The sequence below is a fragment of the Somniosus microcephalus genome, chromosome 24 (genome assembly GCF_052327205.1).
Source record: "Somniosus microcephalus isolate GS21.2 chromosome 24, FLI_Smic_1.0, whole genome shotgun sequence".
Classification (NCBI taxonomy): Eukaryota; Metazoa; Chordata; class Chondrichthyes; order Squaliformes; family Somniosidae; genus Somniosus; species Somniosus microcephalus.
This window is the reverse complement of record NC_141010.1, coordinates 45,125,083-45,151,869: the sequence shown is the minus strand read 5'-3', so window position 1 is coordinate 45,151,869 and position 26,787 is coordinate 45,125,083. Positions and strand designations below refer to the sequence as shown.

The following is a 26,787-nucleotide window of genomic DNA, read 5'->3' as shown; positions in this document are numbered from 1 at the left end:
GTTATCCTTGGATTCCCCTTGTCCCACAAACTACTACAATTATGCCCTAGATTAAGTTTTAATTATAGGTGATTGTGCTACACTGAGCACATTCACTTCTTCAATGCAAGATCAGATGATTTAGTCGTGAAAAACTGAATACTAAAAATCCTAATAATAAAACTCGCTTGCATGGAGTAGCTTGTGCAAGGTCAACTCTGTAGCACTACTTAAAAAAGAAATTTACAGGCAACTTACCAAGCTTAGATAAATTTAGTCAAAGCTAATTACAGATGAAAACGTACATTTCTATAGGGCTCCTTGCATGAAAATCATCTCTCAGCGCTTTGCGAAAGGCAGTTGCTGAGCAGGAGAGAAAAATCAGAAGAACACAGGGTAGGGAAGAAGAATGAAGACACAGTTAAAAAAGAGTTTTAAGGAGACTTTGATAGCAGCTAGAAATGGAAGAATAATTTATTCAAGAATGGCTAATATGTTTCTGCCCCTTTTACCTGAAATTTAACATTGATCTCCAAATCACACCAGAATTATGAGACCCATTGCAGTTGAATAATCAATTTATTAACAATCTTACTGTCTGCTGTGATTTAAGACACGAGTTATTATAATAAATGTTGTACAGTGGCACAGGCAGTCTAACAAGTAATCCAGCCTGTACAAAAATTTCCTATTAATTCATAGAATTTTGTTTGGAATAAGTAATTATTTTTTTCTAACCTATTCTTCCAACTTTCTTCTGAAGGGGAGACTCTTTGCTGGGATACAGTTCCCTAGGTTGGTGTTACCTTGTCCAAGAGGCTGTTTTTCGAGTGTGAACCTAGATAGCAAGTGTTGCCAGGCTTTTCGACTGCAGGAGGGTATCACAACCAAGCCCAATCCCATTTTCACCGGACGTCCACATGTGCTAGCTCCAGTAGAGATCACTGAATAGCCATCGGGAACTGTGACTGATTTTCCTCCCTCAGCCACTCCATAGCCCTTGGGCACGGGGCTAGCTCTAGTGCCACAACTGCAGCCTCAGCTGTGGTCAGCTAACACCACCCAACAGTGATCAAATCTGTGTGACTCAATACAGCCACCGCACAAGTGCCCTTATTCCACAAGTCATTAGGGCAGCTAAACTATCATTTTACCATTCTATTGATTGCAAATAAATGGACACTGGAGGTCAAAATATTTAATTAAAAACTTATCCAAAGTTATTCAAAGTAGTGCTGGTTTTATGGATCAAGGTCTCCATGTAAAGCCTGTTCACAAGCCATTTTTCTCTTACTTTGAAGATGTGACACCTGTTTATACATTGCCTCCCCTTTTGTGGGTTTCCCATTATTCCTGACCAAAGCAGCGATCAACTCACTCCCACCCAAAGACTCTGACGATACCAGTCTTTTAATCTTTAATCAGTGTCAAGTCGATGCACTGCAGTGGCCCAGGATGAACTCTCCTCCTGCTGTTGGCCATTGCTTAATGCTTCCCCATGATGGAATGAGTGAGATTGCTGACTCAAGATGTGGAAGATGATGGCAGAAACCATTGCCCGAGAGCTGGTTCAGACTCTTATGCACTGTACTACCAATTAAGTTTCTTCCAAGTGTAGAGGAACAAAGAGATCTTGGAGTGCATGTCCACAGATCACTGAAGGTAGCAGAACAGGTAGATAAGGTGGTTAAGAAGGCATATGGGACACTTTCCTTTATTAGCCAAGGTGTAGAATACAAGAGCATGGAGGTTATGTTTTATAAAACACGAGGTAGGCCAAGCAAGAGTACTGCTTACAGTTCTGGTCACCACATTACAGGAAATATGTGATTGCACTGGACAGCGTAGAGAGAAGATTTACAAAGATGCTGCCAGGGCTGGAAAATTTTAGCTATGAGGAAAGATTGGAGAGGCTGGGTTGTTTTATTTAGAACAGAGGTGGTTGAGGGGAGACTTAACTGAGGTGTATAAAATGTTGAGGTGTATAAAATTATGAGGGGCCTAGATAGAGTGGATAGGAAGGACCTATTTCCCCTAGCAGAGAGGTCAATTAACCAGGGTACATAGATTTAATGTAATTGGTAGAAGGATTAGAGGGGAGTTGAGGAGAACTTTTTTCACCCAGAGGATGGTGGGGGTCTGGAACTCACTGCCTGAAAGGGTGGTCGAGGCAGAAACCCTCATCACTTTTAAAAAGTACTTGGATATGCACTTGAAGTGCCGTAACCCACTAGGCTACGGACCAAGAGCTGGAAAGTGGGATTAGGCTGGATACATCTTTTTCAGCCGGCACGGACATGATGGGCCGAATGGCCTCCTTCTATGCCATAAATTTCTATGATTCTGTGAATCTGTTACGTTCAATGTCACTTGATTTTAAAGTTTTAAAAAAGTTGGAAGTATGTCCTTTACCACCACAAAACGGCCACAGAATAATAGGACATGACCTACAGCCATGATTCTCCACAAGAGGTAGGTAAGACTTCCCCTCTTCTCTGTTATTGCAAAATTTAACAGTTGTATAAAGAATCCATTTATAATTTGCCAGTATTGGAATAAGATAAGGCAGCACGGTGGCATAGTGGTTAGCACTGTTGCCTCACAGCGCCGGGGACCCGGGTTTGAATCCGGCCTCGGGCGACTGTCTGTGTGGAGTTTGCACATTCTCCCCGTGTTTGCGTGGGTTTCCTCCGGGTGCTCCGGTTTCCTCCCACAGTCCAAAGATGTGCGGGTTAGGTTGATTGGCTATGATAAATTGACCCTTAGTGTTAGGGGGATTAAATACGTGGGGTTACGGGGATAGGGTGGGATATGTGTTGGTGTAGGGGTTACGGGGATCGGGTGGGATATGTGTCGGTGCAGGCTCGATGGGCCGAAATGGCCTCTATCTGCACTGTGGGGTTTCTGTGATCTGTGATTTCTGTGAAGATTTCTCCCCCCTTCTAGTTGTAGCCATACTTGTCTGGGGGAAGCACTTGATGGAGGTAAGTCGAGTTAGAGCAGCAATGGCAGAGGCCCAGCGAAAGATGTGCACAACATTAAAAAAAATTATAACCACCACCACCCCCCCCACCCTTGAAGTTACATAAAATGAAACGCTGAACATTTACACGCAGGTTCAAATCTCTGCAGACTTATGGAAGAGAGTCCTGCCCCACTTCTCCCCAGCTCCCCCACACTGCGCAACAGCAATCTGTCTCTTTCGACTTAGAAAAGAAATCTAGGCCAGCAATAAGTAGGCCAACTAATCCCTGGATAGAGGGAACAAACTGCACATTACTGTGACAGACTTTGCCCAGATAGACTTCTACCAAACTCAGCAGAAAGAACAGAATACAAGGTCAATTTGTCATCATCAGAGTGCTGGGTTTTAATTAACAGGATTTTTTGGGTGTTTTTATAAGTGCTGCTCTAGCGTGCTGTGCCAAGTGGGTAAGACATGGGTTTGTTTTCGTGATTCCTGATATTTTGAATTTCTGATTTAATGTGTGTCCTCAGGGAGGAGTGGAGTGGAAACCAGTCACTTCCTCGGAGGGGTGGTATCATAACAGGCAACACAAGTCAAGTCTGATCACGTCCTAATTCAACAACGACACGAGCGCAGTTCATTAGTATATTCCCCAGTATGGTGCTCAGCCCGACAGGCAAGGGAGGATCCCAAGTTCAGTCCCCACTTTGATTTAAATCAGCTGATCTCAGCCAGGGTAGAGCCACGATTGGCTTCACTGCTCCTGGGATATTCTCATTTTGATTGAGCTTCTTTTGTACATTTTTTTAAAAATGGTATCTGCTGGAAAATACACTTGTGGGTGTCAGGATCAACTATGGCACCCTCACCTCACCCACCTCATCGCCCCCGCACCCCCCGCCTCAGCACGCACACCCCCCCCCCCGCCCCCCCCCGCACCACCACGCCCCCCCACCGAACCCCCCGCCTCACCACGCCCCCCCCGAAACCACCGCCTCACCACCCCCCCCGAAACCACCGCCTCACCACGCCCCCCCAAACCCCCGAACCCCCCGCCTCACCACGCCCCGCCAACCCCCCGCCTCACCACGCCCCACCCCGAAACCCCCGCCTCACCACGCCCCCCCGAAACCCCCGCCTCACCACGCCCCCCCGAAACCCCCACCTCACCACGCCCCCCCGAACCCCCCGCCTCACCACGCGCCCCCGAACCCCCGCCTCACCACGCCCCCCCCGCACCCCGTCCCCCCCCGAACCCCCCGCCTCACCACGCGCCCCCTCGAACCCCCGCCTCACCACGCGCCCCCCGAACCCCCCACCTCACCACGCGCCCCCCGAACCCCCCACCTCACCACGCGCCCCCTCGAACCCCCCCCCGCGCAACGCCCCCCCCGAACACCACGCCACCCCCTGAACCCGCCGCCTCACCACGCGCCCACCCGAACCCCCGCCTCACCACGCGCCCCCCCGAACTCCCCGCCTCACCACACCCCCCCGAACCCCCCGCCTCGCCACGCGCCCCCCCCGAACCCCCGCCTCGCCACGCGCCCCCCCCGAACCCCCGCCTCGCCACGCGCCCCCCCCCCGAACCCCCGCCTCGCCACGCGCCCCCCCCCAAAACCCCCGCCTCGCCATGCCCCCCCGGCCGAACAACGCCCCCCCTCCGCACCCCCTCCCCCCACCTCTCCTCCCCTCAGCACCTCACCCCCTCCTCACCCCCCTCCTCACCCGAACCCCTAATTCACCCCCCACCCCGTCCATCTCACCCATACATGATACAGACACATCAGCAAAAGTCAGCTAGATAAACAATACCTATGGGTATGGTTTTAAAATTCCACAATGCACATCACTTCAAGAGGTTTTTAAATGTAAAGCAAACATTGTTTATGATTGCATCAGTTATGTTTGCTTTTTACCCTGTGCTCAGTGTAGAAGAACTGGGTCATGTTATAATTCACACAAGGCAACATCTGGTCAGATTATTAGTGAATGGCTGACCACAAGCTGACTGAAGTCCTGTTGCTCCCCTGTTTCAATGCGTGCAGCATATCAATGTGTTCAAGGCTTGTGTCATTTCATATGCAATATGAATTATCTTCAGTATACCTGAATACTGAACAGTCTTAAATCATCTTTCAAAAACATGCATGTCTTGCCTTCTCGACCATTCAACTTGAAACTAGAAGAAGCAATGGAGATATCAGAGTGTTGTTCTATGGTGGCACACTTCACTGGAGCTTCGACTCTGAAGTGGCCAGGTGTGAGTTTGTGCCCATCTGCTGTCATTCTACTGATTTGCCAACTGGGCACTTTCTTGTGGGGGAGGGGCAGAAACAGTAGGAGGGAAGGAAATAAAAGATAATGAATAACCATCCCTGCGCTCCTGTCCTTATGGATGCATCCAGACAAGCAGTGAAGAGACCTGAAAAGCAGGTTATTTGGTCACAATTGACACCTGATCTGGGCAGCAAGAGGAAACAAACATTTTTTTTTAAATAGAGGGGTAAGTATCCGCAACAAAAACAAATGTTGATGTTTGATAGGATAAATGTAGAGATGTTTACACTTGTGGGGGAGATCAGAACTAGGGGCCATAAATAAAAGATAGTCACTAATAAATTCAATAGGGATTTCGGGAGAATCTTCTTTACCCAGAGTGGTTAGAATGTGGAACTCGCTACCACAGGGCATAGTTGAGGCAAATAGAAGTTGCATTTATGGGGAAGCTAGATAAACATGAGAGAAAGGAATAGATTGGGTGAGATGAAGAGGACTGGGAGGAGGCTCGTGTGGAGCATAAACACTGGCCTGCTTCTGTGCTGTAAATACTATGTAATTCTACATACTTGCGTAAAATTCGTGGTGCTATTCTAACAAAGTTATTTAACCTGTTTAAATAAAGGGGTTAATGAATGTTAAAATAGTGCACAAAAGAGTTTTACACCAGCCTGTTACCCAATGGAATCTCAACCCCAAATGTGTCTCGTTAGCTACCAGAAATGCAATATTGAACAGGATTATTTAGAATGTTATAGCATGATTTAAAAAGCTGGTGCTGTTGGGCACAAGGCTTAAGACTGTTCCACTGAGAGAGAAGGTAGGCAACTTATCAACATCAGAGTATAATGCCTAAACGAGCCTTCACAAAACCCAATCTTCACTAAATTAATGTATAATTTGACAACACAAGTACTGTGCATCCTACAAAATTAAGACATACATGATTAGATATTTGAAACAATTGATATTTCAGCTGGGCATGATTCTGTTCACAACAGCTTTGTGATCTAAAAAGGCCTGTAATCCAGTAATTCAGCAGAGATATGAAATGGGCCTTTACAGCCCTCTATAGGTAATGAAAATCATTTCAGTTTTTAAGAAACCAGAACAATCATTTCAGATGATCTTCTACTTCCTGAACAATATTTCTGTTGCACAATGTGCTAACCATACTGTGGCAGACACTGACTCAGAATGTGTAACCTGCCTAGTGAATCCAATTCCCATGTCACAATATCACTTGTACCGTCAGCAGTGGGCAACTGGAAGTGACATCAGCCACTCCCACTTTCTGCGAAACGCTCCGAAAGTTTTACAGGAGTCGATGAATACTAAACATTACATCACTGAGTTCAGGTGATACTTCAAGTCAGCTCAATGGATACAAGTCATCTAAAAACACTGCACAGTTAGAAAGAGTGTGCTTGCTAGACCTTTTAGTCATTGTGACGCATTCATAGAGCTTTTAATTCATGGCTCATTTTCGGAGGTGTTATCTAAAAGACTTTTGGACCTCCCTAAGCTTTTATTAATTGTAGATGGTGATTTCACATTAGTTGCTGATTCTATCTGAGACTGATCACAGAGAAACCATTTATATATCTACATTAAAAATCTCATGGCTGCTCACATTTCCTCTCTATGCCATTTGACTTCCTGTTGTCACGTTTTTGTCTCTCTCGTGTCATCCTTTTCCACAATACTGTAAATCCCTATGCCACATTTATATTGCCAAACTTCAATGTAAATTAATCACGCTGATTGTGCCATCAAGCCACTAGGTTCCCACACTTCTCTGAAAAGGCGTTGGGATCTTTTTATCCGTGCATTTTTTACTCAGTAACTCAAATTTCTAACGTCCAAATAAAAAAAGGTTATGCATTTTACAATAATGTTAGAAAAATTTATCCACTGACTTGTCTTTTAATGCCTGCATTAAAGTTTATGCTTGAAGGCCAAAACCTCTCCCAAAATGGGATTGAAGTTGATAATTTTGCCCAGAGCAGTAAGGCTTTTAGCACAGAGTATGCGCAGTTATCTAATTTCCTAGGATGCCTCAGGACCAGGCAACTAAGCCAAGTAATTTTGTTTTCTTTAGCCTCTAGTGGCTTCTTTCTGAAAAAGAAAATCAAAAATATTTGAAAGGCTAGAGGGCAATTTTCTAAAGCTTTACTAGTGTAAACTTCAGTGTTTTTTTTTTAAGGAGAGAGTCTGAGAGAGAGAGAAAAAATGGCAATGTTCTGATTACAGAGTGTGGCCTTTGTTTTGCGTTCTATAATCATTAGAATGTGAGAGAGAGAGACTGAGGTCAGGGGTCAGAAAGAGAGAGATAAGAGATAGAGATGAGGGACCAAAGAGTGTGTCTTTCTTTATATAATGTTTAATTTCAAAACTAGCTAATTATCTCGACCTGTTTTAATGAGGAGTCCACATCAGGCATTGAACAATGCCTGAACCTTTCAGTCAACTAAAAGTCCCATACACCCTCCCAAAAGGCTTTATCCATTGAGCTTCCTGATCGGCAATTCCTGCTGAACCAATTGGGAAGTCTGGGCACATTACTCCAGGATCATCCCGTTTTGGAAGTTGATTATTTTCAATAATGCTTGATGGTGGCAAAATGCTTTAACCAGTCAGCGATTTAACCTATTCAACCTAAAGACATTCCAGTTTGTTCTACCGCTGGATTAAGATTTTAATATGTTCACTGATAAACGCAGAGGCTGCTTTAACATCTCCCCTTATGTGTTTCCTCAAAGCAGCTTTAACCTTTCACCACAGGTTGTTTCATAGCTTGAACCTCTTGTTAAAGACAGTCGTTAGAAGTTTTGACCAGGAACAGTACAAGCAGCTTTTGAAAGCTCATCACGCAACTAGTTGAAATTTCTAGCTCTTCATCATCTTTGGCGTTCCAAATATTACAATACAAATAAGTTCATTGCCAGCACATGGACCATGACAAATCAATGATAGCACAGTCGCACTCCAGGGTTTAGTTCATCCTGACCGGATCTAAATAATATTTATATTTGCGGTACCATCAAGTCATAGGAATTGAATTTTTTTTTTAGACTTATTCCTATGATCAATCACCAAAAACAAATTGGTTCCTGGAACATTGATAACTCTGGAGACTGGATGGAATATTGCAAAGTTGTATCAATGCCCACTGGTGAATAAACTGTACAAATAAAATAAAATGTGATTTGCATAAGTAGTACAATATATCCATTTAAAGTGCCTGTTCACGTGCACAGATGGATTTGTGTATAGGTACATCATACATCTTTATAGAGAGGGGGAAGCGAGAACTTACTGGCACCCTCATAGTGGTGGGAAAGTAGCTGTTAAATGGGCCCTCTACCTACACCCACATAGACACCCTATTTAATTGTTTGCAGGACTCCACAACTTTAATCCAAGGCAATAGCAGAATCCATAGTCGTAAACATCCGGCTCCCCACGTTTCCTCCAAGTTGGGAGAACGGCTTTTATTTTTTTAGGTTTCTTTTTTACTATTATGGAAAATGAAGCAAAATAATCTGTGCCTTTATCATCATTAAGTTTGCTCTGAATGTTATCATGAAATACAGATAACTGCAGCAATAATAACTCTCGTTCTTCTAGATACGCAACATCGTCTTTCGACACACATGCAGACGCAGACGCACTATTCTGGATCTACCCAGATCACCATCACATGCAGTTAATGGAGCAGGATATTAACTAATCAGCATCTGATTTCTGGCAATAAGCATATTCTAATTTAGTGTTAATTCAAATTACTTCTCCGAGTACTCTACTGTAGAACATAGTGCAGGTCTAATTTGACTGAACTACGACACTGTTGGATTAATTCCATCTTATTTTCTATTAAAAATACGGGAGAAAGGTGGGGAACAAGAGTTATCACATCCAGTGTATTAAGCACGCAGTGTACACTGATTGCACTAAAGGGATGCAGCAGTATTTATCTCATCTACAGACCCTTCAAGGTCAGAAGGCGTTCTACCCTCAGGTCACTTCTGTAGCCTGAGAGGCAATAGACTGCCTTAATGCCTGAATGTGGCACTCAATCTTTAAATTCAAGCCCAAAGGTATAATGCAAAGAGGAAGACAACTCTAGGGGTTGGTCACCACCATGAAAATATTTACCTTTAGAACAACTCCCTGACCTTAACTATAAAAATAAAATGATCTTCAGCTACAGGGCTCGAATGTAGAGATATCACAAAATGGCATCAAAATGGCTCCTTCGAAGGAGCAGCGCTCCGAAAGCTTGTGATTTCAAATAAAGCTGTTGGACTATAACCTGGTGTTGTGTGACTTCTTACATTTGTCCACCCCAGTCCAACTCCGGCATCTCCACACCATGGCTTCTTTCACATAGTAGTAGCAAAAAAAAGTTAATTATCAATATCCAAGTCAGATATCCAGGCCAAAATTTCTGGTGCAACAGTGTGGATATCTTCTAGGCTGCCTGCGAATTTCTTCTGCGGGCAGTGTTGGATGACGTGCTCCAGGGTCTGATTAGGAGCTCCAGAGTCACATGATGGGGATTATTTAATCTTCCATCTATGGAGAAAGTGGCAACATCTAGTTCTGAGGCGGTTGATGGCTACCCACTGTTTGCGAGGAAGGTTTGATCCTTAAGGTTGTACTGTGGGGTCCTCTATAAGGAATCCATTTGGTATGTCACAGTTCTTCCAAGCATCCTTCATCAAGGCTGAGGGGAGATCGCTGAAGGGCTTCGGTGACCGTCCAAAATGGCCTTCTAGATTTGAGACGGGTTGTTGGTAGACTGGTCAAGTCAGCCTGGATCGGCATGTCTTTGCTGATGTAGCGGTTCTATTCCCTGCATATTCACGGCGTAGGTGTGGTGGTGCGATGTTTGCAAGCACGGACAGCCAAGGTGTTGGTGTTGATAAAAGCACAACGGTGACAATCCTCATCGTAGAGTTCAGCTGGACATCAACGGATTTGACATGCAGACTTGATAGCCATGTCGCAGAGCAGTACGCCACTGTAGAGTACAACAGGATGAGTGCCGCCGTACGGAGGGTATGAGTGTCTGCTTCCCCACGTGGAACCGGTGAGTTTCTGGATCAGGTTATAGGAACACAGGAACAGGAGTAGGCCATTCAGCCCCTTGAGCCTGTTCCACCATTCAGTGAGATCATGGCTGATCTGACACCTAACTCCAGGTACCCACCTTTGCCCCATATCCCTTAATACATCTGGTTAACAAAAATCTATCAATCTCATATTTAAAATTAACAATTGATCTAGCATCAATTGCCATTTGCAGGAGAGAGTTCCAAACTTCTACCACCCTTTCGTGTAGAAGTGTTTCCTAACTTCACTCCTGAAAGGCTTGGCTCTAATTTTTAGACTATGCCCCCAAGTCCTAGACTCCCCAACCAGCAGAGAGTTTCTCTCTATCTCCCCTATCTGTTCCGTTTAATAGCCTGAAAACTTCAATCAAATCACCCCTTAACCGTCTACATTCCAGGGAATACAACCCTAGTTTGTGCAATCTCTCCTCGTAATTTAACCCTTGGAGTTCAGGTATCATTCTGGTAAATCTCCCTCCAAGGCCAATATATCCTTCCTAACGTGTGGTGCCCAGAACTGCTTACAGTACTCCAGGTGTAGTCTAACCAGGGTGTTGTATAGCTGCAGCACAACTTAAACCCCCTTGTATTCGAGTCCTCCAGATATAAAGGCCGGCATTCCATTAGCCTTTTTGATTATTTTCTGTACCTGGCCATGACATTTTAATAAATGTAAAATCTCACTTTAACCTTCTCTGCTCGAAGGAGCACAATGCCAGCTTCTCCAGTCTCTCCACATAACTGAAGTCCCTCATTCCTGGTGTCATTCTAGTAAATCTCTTCTGCACCCCAATCCTTCCTAAAGTGTGGTGTTCAGAAATCATCTGAGGTCTAACCATTGAATTATAAAGATTTAGCATAACTTCCTTGCTTTTGTACTCTATGCCTCTATATTTATAAAGTTAAGGATCCGAAATGCCTTTTTTTTTATAAAACAGCCTCATCAACTTGAAAGATTTGTTTGTGAACTCCCAGGTCTCTCTGTTCCTGTACCCCCTTTAAAATTGTACCATTTAGTTTATATTGCTTCTCCTCATGCTAAAATGCATCACTTCACATTTCTCTGCATTAAATTTCATCTGCCATATGTCTGCCCATTTCACCAGTCTGTCTATGTCCTCCTGACTGTTAACTACATTTCCAGCTTCTGTGCCATCTGCAAACTTTGAAATTTTGCCCTGTATACCCAAGTCCAGGTCATTGATATATCAAAGAGAACAGTGGTCCTAATACCGACCCCTGGGGAACACCACTGTATACCTTCCTCCAGTCCGAAAAACAACCATTCACCACTACTTGCTGCGTTCTGTCCCTTAGCCAATTTCGTATCCATGTTGCCACTGCCCCTTTAATCCCATGGGCTTCGATTTTGTTAACAAGTCTATTATGTGGCACTTTATCAAATGCCTTTTGAAAGTCCATATACACAACATCAACAGCACTACCTTCATTAACCATCTCTGTTATTTCATCAAAGAACAATTACCTTCCGGCTGGTGTAGTGTGCATGTTTCTGCAGTTTGGTGTTCAGGGCTTCCAGGAACATCTTATCTGTGACCTTCCCCACATTTACACAGGCATCGTCAAGAATTGAAATGATCCCCTTGTGTTGCTGCTCCACCAAATCCACGATGATCTGATTGTTAAAGTAGTCGATCTGCAGAGAGGCCAAGTAAAGGGACAGTCATTTTCCCTTCAAACCATCAGAATTTGGTCAATTACATTTACAATCCGTTAAGCAGCAATCAAAATGATCAGAATTACCACATGTAATTTGGGGTGGGGATAAGATTAGGTAAGGGCCCATGTTTATTGTGCAAAGTAGTTATCGGTCTAGGCACACTTTAAAGAAAAATCTCAGCACTTTTAGCTGCTGAGTTATAATGTGTCTCTGCTGTAAAACAGAGCAAGGGTGGCGGAGGGGTGGGAGTTGGAGGACTTAATCTATTTGCTTTTTGCATCAGGCTAATGATTCAAGTGGGCCGGAAAAAGAGATGGGGAGTCCTGGCCAATATTTATCCCTCAACTTACATCACTAAAACAGATTATCTGATCATTTATCTCATTAATGTTTGTAGGACCTTGCTGTGTTCAAACTGTCTGCCGTGTTTCCTACATCACAACAGTGACTACACTTCAAAAAGTACTTCATAGGCTGTAAGACACTTTGGGATGTCCTGAAGTCGTGAAAGGCGCTATATGAATGCAAGTCTTTCTTTTTTCTTTATCACAATTTTTTCTATTCAATTTATACACAACAGGAGCTCTTTAGAATCTCAATGCATACCTTACAGAAATTTTAAATAATCAAAATATATTGCCTCAGTTTTATTAATAAATTTGTATTGCTGATCCTAGTATCAATGGACACCCCCACTGATTTGGGGCTAAGTCTCAACTATGCTCCTCACATATCTATTTGACTCATCAGCCAGTGCATCGTACAAAAAGAGAGAACATCATTTTGAACAGGGATTTTTCAGTTGTCGAAGTATGCTGCTACATCAGGTATTTGTTTAACATTTGTCTGCTGCTCTGCTAATGGAACTGAATAAAAACATCACTTCTGCACTGGGACTATCAGCTGACATTTTGTGACAGAAGTCTGACTGCATTGTACTGTCGTGGCGCTTCTCTTTTGAGATTAGAATTCAAATTTAGCTGCAGGATCACACTTAGCAGCGAAAGGGGGTGAAACTCACTTTACTGGGGATTGTTAAGCCCAAAATCTGATTAATTCAGTCTTAATTCACTCCCAAGTTGACAAGGGCAGTATGGAAAAAATATTATGGCTGTGGATTGTCCAAGTACGATTCACAAGTGCAAAGCACATAAATGAAACAGTTACACTGATGAGGTAGAAAGTACCTGTCTGAAGTGCATAATTGCAATACTCTTGGTAAGACTTTGGCATATATAAGTGACACACAGGGAGCACAAGCATTAAGTTACAAGCAAGAGCCTCCCATTGCCCCAGAACCTCATTATAATCAGACATGCATGTACGAAAATAAAACTGCTCTGTTCCTTACGTGTCTCCAGGGGATGCCTTCGCGCTGGTACTCCTCCTGTTCCTGCTTTAGGACCAGCTGAATGAAGAGCTGCTGCAGTTTCTCATTGCAATAGTTAATGCAAAACTGTTCCAAACTGCAGATATATAAAAATACAATTTCCATTAGTAATGCTCGGACTTGACTATTTTGTTGCTTTTATCAATTAAATTTTGTCCTGGTAATTTAGAACAAATTAAAAGAGGAAAGAATGTAGATTTTTCCTCTGTGACTAATCCTAACCCACCCAATTAATTTTCTCCTGTTCCGAAAGCAGCGACTCATCAGGATACAGCTCCACAGGCACTCATCATCGTCCATGTACCCATTTTTCATGCAAAAGCCCGAACACTGGACGTTGGCAGGCTGTTCGAACATGAAGGGACGAGCTATCGCAATTGAACCTGATGCTGTCCTTACCAAACATCCACAACTGTGCACTTTCAGCAGAAACCACTAGATGGCAACCAGGAACGAGACAAAAATAACAAGCCCAAATCCTGCTGCACCCATCACCTCATCAGCAGCAATAGAAACATAGAAGATAGGAGGAGTAGGCCATTCGGCCCCTCGAGCCTGCTCTGCCATTCAATGAGATCATGGCTGATCATCCAAACTCAGTACCCTGTCCCTCCTTCTCCCCATATCCCTTGATCCCTTCAGCCTTAAGAAATATATCTAACTCCTCCTTGAATATATTTAATGAATTGGCCTCCACTGCCTTCTATGGTAGAGAATTCCACAGGTTCACCACTCTCTGGGTGAAGAAATTCCTCCTCATCTCTGTCCTAAATGGCTTACCCCTCCCTTATCCTTAGACTGTGACTACTGGTTCTGGACTCCCTGGCCATCGGGAACATCCTTCCTGCATCAAGTCTGTCTAGTCCTGTTAGAATTTTATAAGTTTCAATGAGATCCCCGCTCATTCTTCTAAACTCCAGCGAGTATAAGCCCAATCGACACAATCTCTCCTCATACGTCATTCCTGCCATCCCAGGTGTCAGTCTGGTGAATCTTCGCTGCACTCCCTCCATGGCAAGAACATCCTTCCTCCGATAAGGCGACCAAAACTGCACACAATACTCAAGGTGTGGTCTCACCAAGGTCCTGTACAACTGCAGCAAGACATCCTTGTTCCTGTACTCGAACCTTCTTGCTACGAAGGCCAACATACCATTTGCCTTCTTAACCGCCTGCTGCACCTGCATGCTTACCTTCAGCGACTGGTGCACAAGGACACCCAGGTCTCGTTGCACTTCCACTTCTCCCAATCTACTGCCATTCAGATAATAATCTGCCTTCCTGTTTTTGCCACCAAAGTGGATAACCTCACATTTATCCACATTATACTGCATCTGCCATGCATCTGCCCAATCACCCAACCTGTCCAAATCATACTGGAGTTTCTCTGCATCCTCCTCACAGCACACACACCCACCCAGCTTTGTGTCGTCTGCAAACTTGGAGATATTACATCTAGTTCCCTCGTCTAGATCATTAATATATACTGTGAATAGCTGGGGTCCTAGGACCGATCCCTGCGGTACCCCACTAGTCACTGCCTGCCACTCGGAAAAAGTCCCATTTATTCCAACTCTTTGCTTCCTGTCTGCCAACCAGTTCTCTATCCAAGTCAGTACCTTGCCGCAATCCCATGTGCCTTAACTTTACACACTAATCTCTTATGCGGGACCTTATTGAAAGCCTTCTGAAAGTCCAAATACACCACATTCACTGGTTCTCCCTTATCTATTTTACCAGTTACATCCTCAAAAAATTCCAGTAGATTAGTCAAGCACGATTTACCTTTTGTAAATCCATGTTGACTTTGTCCGATCCTGTCACTGTTTTCCGAGTGCTCTGCTATTACATCTTTTATAATGGACTCTAGCATTTTCCCCACTACCGATGTCAGGCTTACCGGTCAATCAGCTCACTCAGCATGGACTAGGGATTAAATTTATAAGATGGCCATTCGTTTGACTATCTGCCACTTGGTTACTGCTTTACCTTTGCACCATAGTAAACAAATAACTGTCAACCTTTCCTAAATTGCCTTGCACAAGAAAAATAGGGAATGAATCTTTGAGAGTTTTCATGATCGGCTGCTGTAAGTTGGGCAGAAGACCTGCAGAAACCACAAAGAAATGGCGTAAATGCTATTGGCCGGGTTTGCCATGGATCTTCCACCAATCGGGAGAACCCCCACAGACATTCATCCCAATAACTTAGGACCGTGAGCATCTACGCTGTGGAACTTATGAAATTAAACAAAAATGAAACAATGGGACAAATGATTTATCCAATGAAACTAGCCTTATGTAAAGATCCCAGTTGTCCTCTAAACTACCCTGCCAGAATATCAAAACAAATGCGGCGGATTTACGAGGGCTTACAGTTCACAAACTTGGAGCCAAAAATGATTCATGACAAAGCAGTACTACATGGAAGAAACTTAAAGTCAAATGTTCAAAGAGTTGTGAACAATGGGTACATTAACTTGTGATGTTCTAAATTAAAGTGGCCTAAAAACCACTATTTCCAAATAACTTATATTAAATTAGGAGATAAATGCCTATCTTAACAATCCAAAAGGGTCATGAATTTCCAAAATAATCGCAAAATAAAGCCAAGTAGAACTGGGCTTTAAACCTGTGGCAGAGATATTGGAAATGCTCCAGAATGTGGAACATCATGAAGTACAACTAACCAACTTCGTAAAACACCACTGCACAAATCGTTCCCATTTTGCGTTACAAGCTATATTGGTGGGTGCCGTATGGGAACTAATCAAGTTATCCATCATTGAGGCCAGGAGACCCTGATCGAACAGTCGCTGTCGTTCAATAGCAGGCAGCCAGCAGAATGTTTCCTGGTTCAGAAGCAATATTTGATCTCATACTTCTGAAAGGTTTATCTGCGAGATGGTGGAATCCTGCCTTTGATCAGTGTTGCTGTATCAGACCAATAAGGAGTCACTGATATAATATTCACTGTTTGTACTTGTACGCTTTGAGCTCCTGTGCAATCAGGGGAATTGGAGGAAATGGATACAGAAACCTTCGTATCTATGAAAAAAAGATTTGTCCAGCCTCCACACTGACAATCTCTGTTCTTGAGCAGAAATGCAAGAGCTGATAGCTGTCTGGAGCAGCACACCGTTCTACTTCTGGACAAGCTTTTGAAAATGTCCTGAACCATCTCCGGATGGATCTTCCACTTGGGAACATGGGCCTAGAAATTCGGTTTTGGCGCAGCAAGGGCTTTAGCGCCGGAAGTTAGTGCCGGCGCTAAGTCCCCCTGCGCGCGCCAAAAATTCAGTAGCGCCGCGCCCAAACGGCTGCCGGCGCTAGCGAGGGGTCTCAGCGCCTCAAAACTGGCGCCATGCGCCGCATTGCGGTGCTATTCCGGCGCCCGCTGCGGTGCGGCAGGCTCGGGAAGTGCAGGCCTCCTCCTTCCGTTAAGGAGGAGCTGCCTGCACCCGGCCCGCGATAATCTTTTAAAAAATGAGCCCGGCACCTCGGACAAGTGCCGGGCTTGCTTCTGTTCCGGGGGGGGGGGGGGGGGGGAAGTCCGGGGAGGGAGCTGCGGCCAGGCGGCCGGCCGCCGCGGGGCCTTTAATGCGCCGGCGCAAAGTTCTGTAAGGCACCTCTGCCAGAACGTTGCTTGCGGCTGCCACGGGCGAGGCGGCCGCAACCCAATTTCCGAGTTCGGGCGGGTTACCATGGCAACCGGGACGTTGCGCACACCGATGACGTCATCGGTGCCGGCGCAGCGCTACCGGCCTAACGCCGATTTAGGGCCCCTGTCAATTTCTAAACTGGCCATAACTTCGGCGCTAGGCCCTCTAGCGCCTCAAAAGCGGCGCTAAGGCCAGTGAATTTCTAGGCCATGAAGTGTAAGACAAATGAATGTTTGTGCTCCTGTGCTGTTTGTTCAGCACTTAGGCAGGATAAAGAGACCCAGAAAACAGATAGCAGCAGGATCACATCTTGAGGGGGAGTGAGAAGGAGCTCCCCCTACCCCACTTGTTAAAGTTGGGCCAGTCAGGTTACCTGACCAGATATATACCAGCTTGCTTTGTAGCATGGTCTGGGAACATTACATAGCCTGATGAATGTGGCAAGTGGATGGGTCCAGAGTCCACTTGCCCAGTTCACTTACAGATGCCTGCCCCATTCCGTCAGAAAAGCACCGTCAGGCCTAGGGGAGGTTATCGGGCCTTATCGATTGAGAAAGGCATCAGTTGGTACCAACAATCTTTCAGTGCAGGTCAATGTCGTCTTAGCAACTCCAATGCTGGATTGTCTTCAGTGTTGCCTGAATTCATCATCTCTTTGGTACCATGCAATTTCAGCGTTTCTTTAGCACTGATTGGTGCTGATGTGTGTTCATTGATGCCCAACTGGGCATGGCTAGATTTCTTTGGCTTACTGTGTTTGTCTATCTTGTTTTGATGAATAGTGCAGCCAGGCCTCATGGGTACACTACTCGAGCCCAAGGAACATTTGGCAAGTTGCAGTAACATTTTAGACCACAAATATTTTATGTAATGATTGTGAGCACCAGCAGTTGTGAATGGACTGTTGCATTTTGCACCACAATTAAAGCCTTTGGCAGATATTGGCAGACATATTAACCCAACTGTGGAGGCACATCATTTTGATGCAGTGAATCTATTGCATGGGTCATAGCCAGTTGGGACACCCTCTCTGTACTGATTGTAAAATTCTAATCTGTTCCAGTTAATGCTTGCTTGTTTATCGCTTTATTTTATTTGCTTTCTCACGATCCTGTACTGACACGCAGTGCCAGTTGGAGATGGACTAAAGCACTATTGCGCTGATTCTACAATTCGTGCTGCCTGCAAGCATGATTACCGTTGGCACCTCAGGATTGTGGAGCTACCCCTTGTATTGCTTCACTTTAACCATATATGGGAGAATTTTATCAGTTCTATCTGAGCTGGATACAAATGCAAGTCCCTACAGAACAAAAGAACATTGTACATTGTTCACATATAGACCCCTAAGCTTTACTACTGTTGCAGTACTGCCAGAAACCTTCCTATGTAACTGTGGCTACATAATTTATTTTCAAATACATATTCCTCTCTCTTCCCAGTTGCCAGTTCTCAGTGACGTAGTTTCATGGGCACTCCAGTATCTTCTCCCAAGTAGCCATTCTTCATGTGTTAGCACAACGAGTGTCAATGCTGTTCCGCTGTGAGACCCACACATGCACGCTCACCAGCATGGTTGCTAGATAGCAATAAGCAGGAAGCTTGCCTAATTTGCCCATCCCTAGTCCAGGTTCACGGAGGCCATAATAACAGCTCGACTTTCTTGTAAACTTGTCATTTAAATGCATACCTGTTGTTGTCAAAGATCTCAAAGCCATAGATGTCCAGGACACCAATAACCGTGTTTTTCCCATGGATTCTGGCATCATAATTCTTAACTTCAATAATATCATTGATTCGGTTGACAATCCAACAGAAAAGACGATCATATATTGCCTGCAATGTGAAAACAAACAAATATTGGTTGAACAGATGGTCAATATTAGTAACTACTGCATTTGTTAAGTGTCAGTATTCTTGTTGGATGATGTATTTAGGGCAAATCAGAATAACCAAAGTCAATGGTTTCACTGCATCAACCCACAATGAATCATAGAAATTATGGCACAGTCGACTACCATTCAGCCCATTGCATTGTGGCTGTAACCACTTCTTCCAATCCTTTTCCTTCCTTCCTTTCTTTCATTTAATTCATTCTTGGGATGTGGGTAGCTCTGGAAAAGCCACATTTATTGCCCATCCCTAGTTGCCTTGAAGTGATGGCGGTTGACCATCTTTTATGTAGCGATTGTTTGTACAACTGAGTGGCTTGCAGACCATTTCAGAGGGAATTCAAAGGCTGGAGTTGTGTGTAGGATAGACCAGGTAGCACTGACAAATGACATTCCAGCAGTTTTTGTCAGAATTGTTTCCCTCCCAGTGTCAGCCGAAAAGTTAGCAAATTTATTAAATCCATTGTATGATTTGAACTCTCAGTTTCTGGGTTGACAGCTCCAATTATAGAGTTTGTGTTTCCTGTGAGTATGGATCTCTGCTGGGAGCTCAGGATTGTAGAACTACTCTTGTATTGCTTTACTTTAACCAGAAATGGTTTGATAGTCCAGTACAATAACAACATTACCATACACAACTGCCTTTACCCATATCCAATTTTAAAATAATAGTGTCATAGTGTCTGCTTTAATAGCCATTTGTGGTAAAGCAATCCAGGTTCTAAATTCGGTGTTTTAAAAAAATCTAACTTTCCCTCTTAATTATTCAAGTGATAATCCCAAATCTATGTCAGCTTGTTACAGATTCACCCACCACTGGAGACAATCTTTCATTACTACTTCTCCAAATCTTGCATAACTTTGAAAACCTCTCAGATTCCCCCTCTGTTCTGGTGAAAAAGGCCCCTTTATTTTTAAACCTTTCTCCATAATTATAACCTTTCATTCCTTGTATCACTCGAGTGAATCTTCACAGCACCCATTTCATGGCTTACACCCTTCCTATAATGTGTGCCCAGAACTGCACAGTGTTCCAACTATGGCCTAACCAATATCCTCTACAAATTCAACATCACTTCCTTGCTTTTATATTGAATGGCCCTATGTATAAAACCCAGTTTCCTTTTTCCAGTGGCCTTGTCCAGTTGCACTCCCACCTTCAAATATCTACATATTTGCATCTCTCTGTTCCTTCATTATTCAAAATCTTACCATTTAGGGTATACTTCCTTTCACTTTTTATCCTGCCAAAAATGTACTTATTCAAATTTCACACTATTGCATTTGCCACCATTTGTCCCACTCCACCAATCTACTCAGGTCTTCCTGCATTCTTCCTCACAATTTGCCATAACTCTTAACTTAAATATTAGCAAATTTCAATTGCATTCCTCATGTCGATGTCCAAATCATTTCTATAAACTGAAAACAGGAGGTCCCAGCAGAGATCCCTGGGGCACACCACAACCCACATCGCACCAATCCAAATAGAAAATCCATTTAACGCTAATCTTTGGTTTCGGTCTCCAGCCATCTCTCTATCCATACAGCTACATTCCCTTGCATACCATGTGTCAGAACTTTTGTAATAAACTTCTACTGTAAATCCATGCTAACTGCTCCTGATCAGCCTGTGCCTTTCCAAGCGATCACTAATTTTATACCGTATCATGGGATCTGGAATTTCCTATAATTTCATGGCATATCACTTTCACATTTTTCAAACAGGGGAGTGCCAGCCTTCAGTTTTGACAATACCCATTCCTAAATATTTCTGGAAAATTATAGTCAGTAATTCTGCTATCCTTTTCAGTTTTCTGGGGTGCACATCACCTGGCCCTGGTCGCTTTACCACTTTTAAGCCTGTTCATTTTTTTTTTTTTTTTAAAGCCGGTATCACAGCATTCTCAGGTACTCCTGTAGCCTTACTTTCACCTTCCTCTGTAAAAAATTGATACAATATACTGTTGCTTATGTTCTCCTAAAACCCCTGGCTACTTCCTTTTATGCTGACTGCCCAACAAAAAGCGAACAGCAATTTCTACCAATCCAAAACGTATAAAAGAACAAGTTAAACATGGTGGCGGGCTTAGTCACTCTGAAAGTAAGCCATATAGTTGTTAGACTGTCTCAATGATGCTGCCCTTGGGAACCATTTCCAATGCATGCAGCAGTGGAAATGGGCAGGACTACTGTAAAACATTGTGGCAAGAAGTGCTGGGTTTTTCCACAGTTCGTGTGCAGAAATTGTGCACTACTGTACACATACCTCAATATTCTGCTAAGTTTGATGGCAGTTTTAAAATTATTTACCCCCTTCCCACCCCAGCTCACAAAGCCACTCCTCTTCCCCTTCTGTCCACAGTTCATACTCTAGTCGCTCTTCCCCACCTCTCACTCCTCTCTCTCGCAATTCCTGGAGCTAGTCTTTCCAGATTCACCCCCAGCTCCTATCTAGTGGTTCTGATTCTCTGGGGGAATCATAGTTTTCTGCACTCTGTTTTGCAATATCAGGAATTCCCACGCACAATCATGAGATGATAAATTTGCACCCATAGCCTTTGATCCCTTGGAGCAGCAGCAGGTAGCAACCAAAGCAGCAGTAAGGCCAAGTTGGCTGAACAATTGAGAGAGAGAGAGAGAAAGAAAGAGAAAGAGAAAGGGAAAAAGAGAAAGAGAGAGAGAGAGAGAGAAAAAGAGAGTACCCGTAATAAAAAGCACAGCTGTGATTTTCCAGTAGAAAACATGAAATGAGAGAAAGCTATTCAACCCATCAAGTCTGCACCTTCCATGTGTTCCACCATTTTTCTCCTTTAGTGGACAAATCCTAATTCATTTAAATGTGAGACATTAATTAACCAGAAGAATAAAAACCTCTGAAATTTCTCCTTTGTCCCTTTAGGTTACTGATCAAAACTCCAGCATATCCAATTCCAGCATATCCAACTAGCATTACAACCATTTAGCGTTGCATATTCAACCCAGAGAAATTGTGTTGCACAGATTAAATTTCCATGGCCCTCAAGGCACAAGAACTACTGCGTTCCATGCATCATTTTATCCCCTGGATCAAAAGACTAACAGTAGATGAATGAATTCGGTCGAACACAGCACATTACCGTGCCCCTAAATATGTACCTGGAAACATAATGCTCAGGTTTAGACTCCCTTCAATGTGTTTTAGGATCTTTCTGTATTCAGAATGCCTGGAAATGTCTGCACATTATTGTTGGTGATAAAGATGCCCATAAATCATTGAGAAAAGCGATTTTCCAGAGCCCAGGCTGTTGCAAATGCCCAGATGCAGCCCAAAGGCATTTTCTCATTCCTTACGCCCCGTTTATATAGCAGCCTTAAAAGCAAATTTGTGCCTCTTCAAAATGTAATGGGGACTTTGACTCATTTCACAGTTACTTCAGAATGAAGTCCATTTCCTGAAGGCACTTGGAAGCTGGTTCTTTTTTAAACAAACTGGAATAAGCTCAGTGTGATCAACCTCTTGCCCTACTTCCCATCAATGGCACACACGCAGTACTGTCATTTATTGCTGTGCGGCGGGGATGAGCTTCAGTTACGGACTCTAAATTGGTGACACTGGACTAGATTTTAGTTTTCAATTTGCAATAGGTATTTTGGTTGTCACCTCTCCCTGTTGCCTAGCAACAGATATTGCAATAGAGAAAACATGAAGCACGTAGATCATGAGATAGCATTGAAGGAACAGTCACAGGAAGTCTCAGAAGTCATTTTTGTAAATCTAACCTCAGTAACTGCAAAATTGTCAAAATTTAAAATTCACCCTTTATATTACAATTATATGTTATAGTATTGGAATAAGTGCCTCTCCTGGGAATCGGTATTAGTGCAGCTATCAGTTTCTTTCTGTGCTATAAACTTATATAGTTCTGAGGTCATAACAGTTATGAAGTAAGTGTGAGAACATGCATCACTAAGCTTATTTACGAATATGCTACAGGAAAAAAAAAAATTAAGTCAACATGCTTTATTGTTAAAGGAAGGTTAATTTATCACCAAGTTGGAACTACCATTCGAGACAGATCCATTAGCATCGGCCCCTCGCTCGGAGCATCAAAATGCTCTCCCCAGGTATAATCTCAATTGCGCTGCTCGGTTTAAATCTCCATTTTTGGCTTGGTGTCCACTTTTTGTTATTACACCTTGTGGTGATTATTCTTTATGTTTAGTAAGAAGTATTGTGATTGGTTGTTTGTTTCCTGCCTTGGGATATATGCTGTAATCTCATTGGTAGTTGATGTCATGTGATTTGTGGTGGCCATCTTAAATTCAGTTCTTTCCAGCCTTTAGTTGGGACTGGGTGTTGAAGATGTGCTACAGGGTTTTTAAGTTAATAAAGCCTAGATTAGAAAGGCAAATCTATTCTTTATTTCACACCTCGAGATGTTTTTCTAAGTTAGAGGTGCTATATAAATACAAGCTGTAGTAGCCTTATTATTAGTAGCAGGAGTAGGCGTTCAAGTGGTCACGATGAACATTACACCCAGCCATTATTACTTTATTGAAATTCCAGTTACAGGAGTGGAAAATAAATGAAGGGATGCGAAGGCTGACTACAGTTCCTGGTGATGGGGCTGTCAATAAACACTTAGGGCAATCTTCAAACATTTACTGCAAAACAGGCTTGCTTTCAACTCCATTACCTTGGCAAATGCATCCCGTCCATAGCTGGCTTCCTGATCTGTGTGCTGTTTGTCGATCACATCACGGCCTGTAGCTACAGTACGATACAATAAGGCCTTCTCCACTAGGTCACTTTTTGTCGAGAGCAACTCTGCAATCACGGACACCAACTTACTGTTTTCAATGAGAGTGGCATCGCCATCCATTGCAAACTTCAGATTTCCCTAGTTTTAAAACAAATAGGACACAGTAAATCATCATAAAGTAATTGCTGCTCTGTTTGAAGTAAAAGGGCTTCCAGAAAGCAGATTTCTGGGTTCATATCTCCTTCTAAAAATACAGAGATCATGAGGGAGGGGGAACGGTTACATGGACAACAGAAGCAGCATTAAACCAGATACTTTATTTCAATGAATTGAACTTTGATAAAAGGTTTACTAAATTCATCAAAAAAGGAAAAACTGCAAATGGCTGGACATCTGAAATTAAAACAGAAAATGTTGGAAATACACAGCAGATCTGTCAGCATCTGAAAAGAGAAAAGGCGGGTTATGATGTTTTGGGTGTGCATCGATCATAAGCATATGAAGAGAGGATGAGTCGCTGCCTAAAAGCATTGCCCATCGGGTCTCCTTTCAGAATCAACGCTCTGTCTAGCCTCATCCATTCAGAATGATCACTTTGATAAGCTTTGGTTTGTTGTGAACCGAACGGCATCGACGTGGCATCGGGATCATTGGCAGGTGCCGCGTGGATCGGCAGCGGAGCAAGTGAGGTGGGGCAGAGGCAGGCAATGTGGCGGGGGTAGAAGTGAGCAATCTTGGCGGTGGATAGGACGTTTAGATTTTAAAGCCGAGCTCAGCGTCAAACGTTTAGAAACTCCAAATCGGCACAAAATAGATTGCGAAGGCTGGGAGGAAGAAGGAAACAGATAAGGAAAGGACTGGAATATATTCTACTAGCTGAAGTGCCCGGCGGTGCCGAGGCTTTTTCCAGGGCATGTTGTTGTTGGAAGAGAGCGCGGGTGCGCGCGGGGCTGGGGGGGTAGAGCGCGCGCGGGCGGGGCTGGGGGGGGTAGAGCGCGGGCGGGCGGGGCTGGGGGGGGTAGAGCGCGGGCGGGGGGTAGAGCGCGCGCGGGCGGGGCTGGGGGGGTAGAGCGCGCGCGGGCGGGGCTGGGGGGTAGAGCGCGCGCGGGCGGGGCTGGGGGGCAGAGCGCGCGCGGGCGGGGCTGGGGGCAGAGCGCGCGCGGGCGGGGCTGGGGGGCAGAGCGCGCGCGGGCGGGGCTGGGGGGGCAGAGCGCGCGCGGGCGGGGCTGGGGGGGCAGAGCGCGCGCGGGCGGGGCTGGGGGGGCAGAGCGCGCGCGGGCGGGGCTGGGGGGGCAGAGCGCGCGCGGGCGGGGCTGGGGGGGGCAGAGCGCGCGCGGGCGGGGCTGGGGGGTAGAGAGAGAGACTGGGGGGAAGAGAGGGCGGGGGGGGAAACGGAGGGCGGGGGGGAACGGAGGGCGGGGGGGGGGAACGGAGGGCGGGGGGGGGAACGGAGGGCGGGGGGGGGGGGAACGGAGGGCGGGGGGGGGGGGGGAACGGAGGGCGGGGGGGGGAACGGAGGGCGGAACGGAGGGCGGAACGGAGGGGGGAACGGAGGGCGGGGGGGGGGAACGGAGGGCGGGGGGGGGAACGGAGGGCGGGGGGGAACGGAGGGCGGGGGGGGAACGGAGGGCGGGGGGGGGAACGGAGGGCGGGGGGGGGAACGGAGGGCGGGGGGGGGAACGGAGGGCGGGGGGGGGAACGGAGGGCGGGGGGGGGAACGGAGGGCGGGGGGGGAACGGAGGGCGGGGGGGGGAACGGAGGGCGGGGGGGGGAACGGAGGGCGGGGGGGGGGAACGGAGGGCGGGGGGGGGAACGGAGGGCGGGGGGGGAACGGAGGGCGGGGGGGGAACGGAGGGCGGGGGGGGAACGGAGGGCGGGGGGGGAACGGAGGGCGGGGGGGGGAACGGAGGGCGGGGGGGGGAACGGAGGGCGGGGGGGGAACGGAGGGCGGGGGGGGGAACGGAGGGCGGGGGGGGGAACGGAGGGCGGGGGGGGGAACGGAGGGCGGGGGGGGGAACGGAGGGCGGGGGGGGGGAACGGAGGGCGGGGGGGGGAACGGAGGGCGGGGGGGGAACGGAGGGCGGGGGGGGGAACGGAGGGCGGGGGGGGGAACGGAGGGCGGGGGGGAACGGAGGGCGGGGGGGGGAACGGAGGGCGGGGGGGGGAACGGAGGGCGGGGGGGGAACGGAGGGCGGGGGGGGAACGGAGGGCGGGGGGGGAACGGAGGGCGGGGGGGGAACGGAGGGCGGGGGGGGAACGGAGGGCGGGGGGGGAACGGAGGGCGGGGGGGGAACGGAGGGCTGGGGGGGAACGGAGGGCTGGGGGGAACGGAGGGCTGGGGGGAACGGAGGGCTGGGGGGAACGGAGGGCTGGGGGGAACGGAGGGCTGGGGGAACGGAGGGCTGGGGGGAACGGAGGCTGGGGGGGAACGGAGGGCTGGGGGGGAACGGAGGGCTGGGGGGGAACGGAGGCTGGGGGGGAACGGAGGGCTGGGGGGAACGGAGGGCTGGGGGGGAACGGAGGGCTGGGGGGGAACGGAGGGCTGGGGGGGAACGGAGGGCTGGGGGGGAACGGAGGGCTGGGGGGAACGGAGGGCTGGGGGGGAACGGAGGGCTGGGGGGGAACGGAGGGCTGGGGGGGAACGGAGGGCTGGGGGGGAACGGAGGCTGGGGGGAACGGAGGGCTGGGGGGGAACGGAGGGCTGGGGGGGAACGGAGGGCTGGGGGGGAACGGAGGGCTGGGGGGGAACGGAGGGCTGGGGGGGAACGGAGGGCTGGGGGGGAACGGAGGGCTGGGGGGGAACGGAGGGCTGGGGGGGAACGGAGGGCTGGGGGGGAACGGAGGGCTGGGGGGGAACGGAGGGCTGGGGGGGAACGGAGGGCTGGGGGGGAACGGAGGGCTGGGGGGGAACGGAGGGCTGGGGGGAACGGAGGGCTGGGGGGGAACGGAGGGCTGGGGGGGAACGGAGGGCTGGGGGGGAACGGAGGGCTGGGGGGGGAACGGAGGGCTGGGGGGGGAACGGAGGGCTGGGGGGGAACGGAGGGCTGGGGGGGAACGGAGGGCTGGGGGGGAAC

The 26,787-nt window shown here is 46.6% G+C and overlaps 2 protein-coding genes across 12 annotated transcripts in view; one reads left to right on the top strand and one right to left on the bottom strand.

Annotated features, from left to right (window-relative positions):
• LOC147101462 (uncharacterized) overlaps window positions 1-9,535 on the top strand; it is a 165,891-nt gene extending 156,356 nt beyond the window's left edge. For all 10 annotated transcript variants that reach the window (XR_015073473.1, XR_015073475.1, XR_015073474.1 and 7 more), the window contains one exon: window positions 8,858-9,535. The gene's annotated coding sequence lies outside the window, so the exon portion shown is untranslated. The remainder of the gene's footprint in view (window positions 1-8,857) is intronic.
• The window catches only part of LOC147101461 (unconventional myosin-Id-like), a 561,768-nt gene that overhangs the window by 398,957 nt on the left and 136,024 nt on the right, over window positions 1-26,787 (bottom strand). For both annotated transcript variants that reach the window (XM_085966597.1, XM_085966598.1), the window contains exons 8-11: window positions 23,648-23,851; window positions 18,767-18,912; window positions 13,377-13,491; window positions 11,831-12,001 (exon numbers count right to left, since the gene is read on the bottom strand). In XM_085966597.1, coding sequence (XP_085822723.1) covers window positions 11,831-12,001; window positions 13,377-13,491; window positions 18,767-18,912; window positions 23,648-23,851 — 636 coding nt within the window. The remainder of the gene's footprint in view (window positions 1-11,830; window positions 12,002-13,376; window positions 13,492-18,766; window positions 18,913-23,647; window positions 23,852-26,787) is intronic.